At 46.4% G+C, this 8809-nt stretch overlaps 1 protein-coding gene across 1 annotated transcript in view; it reads right to left on the bottom strand.

Moving 5' to 3' along the window:
- The window catches only part of SFSWAP (splicing factor, suppressor of white-apricot homolog (Drosophila)), a 91690-nt gene extending 85491 nt beyond the window's left edge, over positions 1 to 6199 (bottom strand). Inside the window, exons 1-3 of the mRNA XM_006874063.1 lie at positions 5982 to 6199; positions 4203 to 4372; positions 3474 to 3605 (exon numbers count right to left, since the gene is read on the bottom strand). Of these exons, the coding sequence (XP_006874125.1) occupies positions 3474 to 3605; positions 4203 to 4372; positions 5982 to 6199 (520 nt within the window). The remainder of the gene's footprint in view (positions 1 to 3473; positions 3606 to 4202; positions 4373 to 5981) is intronic.
- Between the last annotated feature and the right edge of the window lie 2610 nt (positions 6200 to 8809).

The following is an 8809-nucleotide window of genomic DNA, read 5'->3' as shown; positions in this document are numbered from 1 at the left end:
TGTATTATTTATACATCCTACAAATATACAAGGTTTAAAAGAGAAAACAAAAACAAAACCCAAGCAAGACTCATGGTCAACTCAGAGACCCCCACCCCCCATACACCAGAGTAAACCTGCTCCTTAGGGTTTCCAAGTCAGTCAACCTTTAGGGGGCACATAGCCTCCTCTTTTTCCTGCGGAGTGGCTGATGGGTTAGACGCACCCACCATGCAGTTAGCAGCATAATGCCTAAGTGAAAGCGAGCACCGCCAGAGCCTGCCAATTACCTGGGAGCAACTGTCCAGATTCCTCCAGCACACAAACTACCTCTGTCCCAACTAGTCCCAACTGAAGAAGCCTCTTTTCTATTTCCATTTATTCATTAATGGCTCATTTAACCAAGTTTGCCTGTGATGTGCTAGAGGAGGTACTACGTATTATAACTTTCCAAATTTAAAGATATCTAACTGGTAGCATAGTGGTTACGAATTGGGCTGTGAACACAAGGTCAGTAGTTTGAAACTACCAGCTGTTCCGCGGGAGAAAGATGAGGCTTTCTGCTCCCATAAAGATTTACAGCCTCAGAAACCCTGTACAGGGTCGCTACGAGTCGGAACCGACTCCACAGCACATAACAACTACATCTTAATAACTCAGACAATTATCAATTTAAAAGGCTATATTGAAATACATAAAAATAAACTAACATTTAAAAAGACTTTAACATCACTGAGGTTTTAGTATCTTAAAAAATGATGCTAAATAAACAAATATTAAATTTCTGGTAAAAGAATTACATTTCACAGCTAGTGGCACTGGGCACCAAGCTCAAATCTCCTGTGTGTGCTTGAGTGTAGAGCTATAACAGGGCTTCGCACAATTCACAGAAAGATGGAACTACAAGAAAATGAACTTTTTCATCAACGTTTTAAAGCCCCTTCATATGTATGAGAACTCATGGGCATATCACAAGGTCAGCAGTTCAAATCCACCAGCTGCTCCTCAGAAACCCTATACAGGGTCATTACGAGTGGAACTGATTTGACAGCACTTACCAACAATAAAACTACTGGTTGCTTGGCTACACATAAGACGTTTTATCACTATGACTACCATTTACACCTAAACACAAAAAATGAATGCAAAAAAGGTAACATTCTACGTCCTACTCTGGTGAGTAGTATGTGGGATCCTAAGAGTTCAAGAGCGGCCATAAGGAGTGTAACTATTGGTCTGTCCACATGCAGAAGAAAAACAGAGTGGGAAGAACTGAAGATGCTCAGAATTTCTCAGTCCACCGAACTAAGGGACCTTGTGGGTTGTCTCCATGACGGAGAGCAGAGGAACTGGATGGAGCCTGGCTTCCCCTACTAACTGCTCTGGAAGGGCTCACATTAGCAGGTGAACACAACTCAAACTTTTATGTATAAAAAAAGATCAAACTTACTGGTCAGAAAGAGACTGGAGGAACCTGAGAGACTGTGGCCTTTGACCACTCTTCAGGTCTGGAAAGGAAAACTCATCCTTGTAGCCCAATTTTCAGCCACAGAGTAACAGGTACATAGTTACTATATATACCTAGTTAGGTCTGCTCACCACAGAATGGTCCGTCATTCAAAGTCAAAAGGGCAGCATTTACCGAAGGACAAAGTTGAGACGGGGTGGGAAGGACAATGGACTAGAAACAGTAACCACAGGAGGACGTGGGAGAGCTGTTGTTGCATGCAGGAGACTGCAATCATAGAAATGAAACGAAGTGTGTGATTGGTTGAATGTAAAACTGATGATTTTGTCTGGAAATCTTAACTGAGTTCACAACAAAAAGTTAAAAAAAAAAAAATTAGTGCAAGTTAAACATGAAAACATTTGAAAAACATTTAAAAATAGATCACCATTTAAAGCAAAATTCTGAGAACATATTGAAAGACAAAAAAATTAAAAATACAAAACCAAACATACAAAAACCTAAAATGTGAAAAAGAAATGACATCACATTGAAATTTCAGTAACAGCAAGTAAGTTAATCATTTCCGGAGGACGAGGGGCCGACATCTAGAACAGGGGTTGGAGGACCTTGTATAAAGTGCTAGACAGTAAATATTTTACATGTTTTAGGCATACGGTCTCTTATGCAACTACTCAACTCTGCCACGACAGGGCCAAAGCAGCAATTGGTGTTGTGGTTGTTAAGTGCTGTCGAGTTGGTTCAGACTCACAGCGACCCTGTGGGGTTTCCGAGGCTTTAAATCTTCGCAGGAGCAGACAGACGAGAGTTAAACAGAAGCGTATATGGCTGTGTTCCAATAAAACTTGATTTATAAAAACAGACAAACTGAGCCTGTGGCCTGTACTTTGTCAATCCCTATTCTGGAATGTTACGGAATTAATATTACAGGTTTTTCTAAAGATTGTCACAATGCTCTTGTAAAAGACTCTGAATTTCCATTCTTCACTGACTATGTATTCCTTCCCTCTGATCAAAAACACTAGTATTTAAAGCAGAAAGAATGCATATGGCTCAGAGACGAGAAAAGACAGAATCTAAACTACCCAAAGCCCACAAGGAAACTTAGTCTGGATGACTGAATAAAGAGCTTCTTGTATTTTTTCACATAGAATTTGACCACCTACATACCATGCAACTGTACACGTGTACGGGAAACAAATGTATGAAAGGGTTGTGTGGTTTCAAAATAAAACTACTATATAATGCACACATTATTCGCACAAATACAAAGCATTTCTTAGCTCGCCAAGAACCTTTCCAATGCATCTGAACATCTGGGGAAAGGCTAGGCTCCAAAGTCCAAACGGGTACTGAATTTCACATATGGTTAAAGTAGACCCACAAAGTAGTGAGTGGGACTAAGAAAGAAACATAAAAAGCAAGCCTCTACGTACACATTCTGCTCTGCATTCGGCCATTTGTTTTAGATGAAATCCCTTGGTTGGTGGCTGGGGCTGGGGGCAGAACCTGAGTGCACCTGTACGCCTGGCTGCAGGGCACATGCTACTCTGTTTTCATACTGCTGCTGTGAGGTGCCATGCAGCTGATTCGGACTCATAGTGACCCCATGTGCAGCAGAGGAGGCCCTCCACTCCTGGACCACTATGAGGATGTGCAGGGCAGGGCAGTGCTCCCTTCTGTTGTGCACAGGGTTGCTATGAGTCAGAGCTGACTGGGCAACACCTAGCAACAACGAGGCAACATTAACCTACCCCAGCTAATGCCTAGCCTTTCAAAGGCCCAACACAAGTATTATCAACTTACAAACAAAGAATCCAGAGCAAACAATTTGCTGTTGTCTGAATCAGCGAATGACAAGGCAGCTCCGGCCACCTGGCATAATGGGAATGTGGGGACTCCTTTTGCACCCCTATGGACAGCGCAGCCCCTAAAGTCGGGCTCAGCAGAGGGGCACGGTGACAACCTGGTCAGGACATGCACGGACTCGTCAGCCAGCGGGAGCCCAGGTGTCCGGCCTGCCTACCTCTCTGTTTCGACGGCTCCTCTTCCTCCGTGGGCTCGGAGGGGTCGTAGTAATCACTCCCGTACGTGAACCCCACAGCATTGTAGCTCCCGTCCTCAGCCAGGGCTTCACTCAGTCGCTTGTATTCTTCCTCTTGAATAAAAATGAGAGTTTTATTAATAAAAATGGAACTTTACTGGGGAAACTTTTGCACATTTCTAATATCGTAGCTATTGGCAACGCAAACAACACACATTTTTCAACCTCTTTGAGGCAAAATGCTTCTAAAAGTGCAGACTTTATGTCTATCAATCTGTGCTTTGGCCAGTACATGTTTACCCACAGACAGCAGAATACAGGTGTTTTGTGGAAAATTTCTTCCTGCTGAGAAAATTTGGGGATTAAGAACTGCTGTATTAAAGACTGTTAAGGCAAAGACAAGAACATCAATTTCAATGTATACGATACTGTTAAGGAAGAACAGTTAAAGAGTTTTTTTTTTTTTTTTTTCAAATCCCAGTCTGCCCTCAAAAGCTGGGAAAATTCTTTGTGGCTCTATATATAAACTATCCTGAGGTCCTCTCAGATACGCAAAGACTCCTGTTTTTCCAATCCAATGGGTACTGTCAAGATAATATCAGAAAGAGTGAGTATAAAAAAATGAATGGGAGTAAAATTTTAAATACTTAAAAAAAAATTTTTTTTTTTTTTTAAAGTTTGTGGCTGAAGTAAGTTTTTCTTGAGCAGTACCTTGCCTTGCCTCCTCCTCAAGCAAGTCCGTATGCAAGGCTAAATACCTCTCTTCATCACACAGGGCCTCTATTCGTGCCTCCTCTTCCGACAGCTGGTAATCTCGGTTCCAAGTGGAATATTCAGCATCGTACTCAGAAAGGTCATGTAGGTGACCACGCCCATCGTATCTGTAATAGGAACAAACTGGTCAGTGGAAAGAAACTGGAGGCAAGCTCTGTGCTCGGGTGGTCATTGACATACATACTTACCAATGAAAATAAAGAAGCAAAAACATTAAAGCAAATGTCAAAACTTCTAGATTTACATTTAATTTGGCTAATCATAGAGCTCACCTACTTTTAAACTCAAGTTATCTTAACAAAGTCTCAATTCCTCTCTACAATATAATCAAATTTATAGCTACAAGTAAAGAATCCTTTAAGAATAAATCTAGGTGGATACATATGCTGGCAGATCTTACCGTTTAAGGTTTGGCTAACCATTCATATGCCACTTGCTAAAAAAAAAAAAAATCATTTTTCTGAAATGTCAAATAGCATAGTTTACATTCACACAAACCCGAATACATAAATACCTATCCGAAAGAACCAAACGGTGGAAATTTCCTCGCTTCTCTCTGCTAGTCCCGAACTCTCAGGAGAGATCTTCACCAAAGAAACTTGCGTGTCCATTGGAGGTAAAATCTTAGCCATTTGGCTGAGGAAATAAGTTCTGGTTATGTGATAGAGAGACACACATACATAGGAACAGTGACATGTACATGCAGTTCAAGAAGTTCACTGGAAACAGAGCAAAACCGTTAGCAGATGCAACAGAAATGTTTTCTTCTACATTTTTCACCCAAGGGAAACGACATACATGAACACACATCCATGTTTTTCTTTCATGGACCAGTAGGTACTTTAGCCAAATGAAGTCTAAGAAAAGCACGTTTTGCTAGCTTTTCAACAGAAAAGAGTCGATCGTCGATGCTACCCATCAGCGTGCATCTATGTATCCGATGACAAATTAGTAAGTTGGTGAATTTCACTTAAGACATCCAGAGTTTTACAGTTGCAAAAACAATGCAGAGTGACAAACAAAAGTTTGGCTAATTGTTTAATGCTGCCTTTCGTAAAGGGACCAAAAGTGTGAATAAGAAGAGAGACAGTGACAAGGTTAAAATAAATACAGGGCTCAGACTGCAGAGTAGCCACGTCGGTTTCTGCATCTGACTCGGGTTCCAGCGGAACGTAAAGCTCCGTAACGTCCGAAAGCAGATCGCCCCCTAAAGCTAGTGCCCGATTTGGGGGGCTCAGCCAGCAGGCGCCGCACCGCCTCTCTCGCCCCGGGTGCTGGGTTTGAACCGCTGACCCGCTGATGAGCAGCCCAACACCTACCCCTCTCGGGCTGCCAGCGCTCCGAGAGGCCGCGCCGGGGACACCCTGCCCTGGCCCCCCCGCTCCCCCCAGCTCGGGGAGGGTCCAGTGTCAAAGGTCGGTCCGGCGCTGGAGGGGCGGGCAGCGTCCACATTGCCGATTGGAAACCGGCCACGGGGGTCGGGGGTCGGGGAACGGGAGGTGGAGATGATCCCTCCGGCGGCGGACGCGGCGCGGGACTCCAGCCAGCGCCTTAAGGCGGGGTTCACTTTCCCCCCAAACCAGGACGATGTGAGGACAGGGGAAGGCGCCTCCTGGACCCAGAACCCATTTTCAAAGTCCTGGCCATCAAGTCAACATCCGACGAAACAAGCGGGCGAGGGACGGGGAGGATGGACGGGTGGGGAGAGGAACCGACCTGTCGATGAGGATCTTGTGGTCCCCCATCCAGGGGATGAGGTGCTGTCCCTGTTCCTGGGCCAGGGCCCGCTCGTCGTCCCGGAACAGCTTGCAGGCATAGCCGAACACCAGCAGCTCCACTCGGTTTCCCCCACTGCCGGCAGCGCCGGGCCCGGCCTCCTCTTTGGCGCCACTTTTCCTCTCAGCTTTGGCGCGGCCTCCGCCCGCGCCGTACATGACAGCGTCCCCGGCGTCCAGGCTGATCCTCTTCTGTGCCGCTCCGGAGTCCCCGATGCTTCCGTCTGGCCTACCCCCTCAGTCAAACGCCCCGCATCCCGGGATCAACTTCAACAGCGCCGCCATAGCGGGCAACAAAATGGAGGCGACGCCACTTCCGGTGGGAGGGAGCCAGCACATCCGGCGAGGTGTTCGGCAGATTCGTCACCCTTCAGGGCCGTCTGAAGCGCTAAAAAAAAAAAAAACCTTTAGTTTTTAGTGTTTAGGAACGCCTCCAGTATAGAGTATATTGTGTGCAGTTTTCAGTCTTAGATTTTAGTCCTTGTTTTCGCAGGCGGCTGGCACGAACGACCACGAAAGTACGAAGCGGAAACACCCGATCGCTTTCTTACGTCGATGGCGTCTGAGCGGGAGAGACTCGGGTGCAAGCGGATGCGGCGGCGGCGGCGGCGGCGGCGGCGCGGGCCTGTGGCTCCGCGGCTCTGCGCTCTTCGGAGGAAAGATAGTCGCTGTCCTGCGCTTCCGCAAGGCCAAGGGCAGGGGTTTCGGGTGTGCGGTCACCGGCCCCTCTTTTGTCTTATCTCAAGGGATCGTGGGCCGTGTCTCCCTCACCTCACATTTCCATAGCAGGTGTCTGGCTGGTGGCCCGAGTGACAGGGAACCCCGGGACACAGGGCGGAGGGAGAAAGACGAGGCAGGTTTCATTCACAGAGATGTGCACCCTTCTGCTCCGTCCCGTCGGCCTGTTTCCCCGCAGTGGCCCCCAGGCACCCTCCGGCTGTAGTGATGGGGTCGTGTAATGTGGACGGGGAGCAGTCCGGTGCTTGTCCTACAGACACACCGGGACTCCCGTCAGGGTTTGATGCTGCCGTTAGTGGCGTCGAGTGGGCTCCGACTCGGCCAGCCTGTATGGGATTTACCAGGAGCGGCTGGTGGGTTTGAACCGCCGTCCTGCGCGTTCTTCACGGTGCTGCCCCCTAGGGTTCCACAGTCTGGACCGAGCAGCCTTTCTCCCCTCCGTAGTCCCAAGAGTGACTAGTGGGCTTGAACCTCTAACTTCTCCGCAGCTAAGCGCCTAAGTAGAACTCCTAAAACAGAACAGCGAAACCCAGCCCTCTTCCATGGGGTTGATTCTTACAGACACGATGGGTCAGACTAGGACTGCCTTATAGGGTTTCCGAGGTTTACAGATGCACACTACCACCTCTTGGAGCGACTGGTGGGTTTGAACCACGGACCTTTCAGTTAGCAGATGAAAACCTTAACCACTGTGCCATCAAAAATTCGATTTGTTGTTAAAACAGAGTGGGTTAATGAGCCAGACTGCAAAGCCGTTTGAACTGTAAGGTCAGTGGTCAAGCTCACCAACTGCTCTTCAGAAACCCTATACAGAGTCGCTATGGGTCAGAACCGACTCGAGGGCACTAACCATCAACTGTCCAGACTGATGAGTTTCTTTTTCTTGCTAATCCATAGTTTATGAACATCTTTCCATGAAATTAACTTTACTTCTACAATTTTGAATAATGGATTCACCCCAAATTTACTTAGCCAGTCCCCTACTTTGAAGCAAGTCTTCAATATTATAATCCATGCTGTGATGAATATTTTGGCAACTTTATTGTGCGTCCCCACTTAATTTTTTTTTTCCTTAGGACATACCATTTCTTAAAGTCGAATTTGTGGTGCATACCAGCCTTCTTTTCAAAATGTGTTTGTTTTGCAAATATTAAATAAACAAAACGGGAAATTAAAAAAAAAATTTGATTTGTAAAATTCCTTTACATAAAGTTTGATACAGGGTTTCCGAGACTGTAAATCTTTACGAGAACACCTTTCTCCCGTGGAGTAGGTGGCTTTGATCTGCTGACCTCGCGGTTAGCAGACCTGTGCTTACCCTACAGCCGTTTATTCACCATTCCAACAAGGAGTTCCCACCAGATGGCCTTTGCAGTTCTCGTTTCCTTTGGCATTTCCTTTGAAAGGCTCCCCCCTCAGGTCTTAATCACCTCAGAGACCTTTGTGGTCCATACACCTGCTCCGGACCATGGCCCGGCTGAATTGTCTTTATGGTTCTAGGACGTCATCAGATAACACGGGGCAGGACCAGGCACTGTTAGTCCTACTGTATGTACATGGCACTGCTGCGAGCCATGACTGGTGACAACACCCAACACCAACACTAACAGATTGCGGTGAGCTCTGAGGACTCAGGCGGCTCCATGCTAGAATTCTCAGGCAGGTTCAGTGTCAACCAATTTCTGGCATGCATACTCACCATCCATCGGCCAGTTGGGGCTTGTGGGTTTGATGCTGAACACTCAGTGGAGCTTCCAGACTAACATGGATGAGGAAGAAAGTCTGGTGATCTGTGGAAACCAGCCAATGAAAACCCGATGTAATTTACAATAATGGTGGAAAACAAAACAACAAAAAAGTAGCTTCTGCAGCGGTTTATATAAAACCAAACACCTTAGGAGATTTGGTTCCTTTGTTTGCAAGTTTAGGCCATGGTTTCATGGGACATTCCAGTTGGTATACTAATGTGTTTAGTGCTTCTGGTCTACTTCCTAGTTGGTGGAGTAAAGCCTGGTATCTTAAAGCCATGCA

The sequence above is a fragment of the Chrysochloris asiatica genome, unplaced genomic scaffold, assembly GCF_000296735.1.
Source record: "Chrysochloris asiatica unplaced genomic scaffold, ChrAsi1.0 scaffold00261, whole genome shotgun sequence".
NCBI classification, from domain to species: domain Eukaryota; kingdom Metazoa; phylum Chordata; class Mammalia; order Afrosoricida; family Chrysochloridae; genus Chrysochloris; species Chrysochloris asiatica.
The sequence above is the reverse complement of the archived record's forward strand: the minus strand, read 5'-3'. Positions and strand labels throughout refer to the sequence as shown.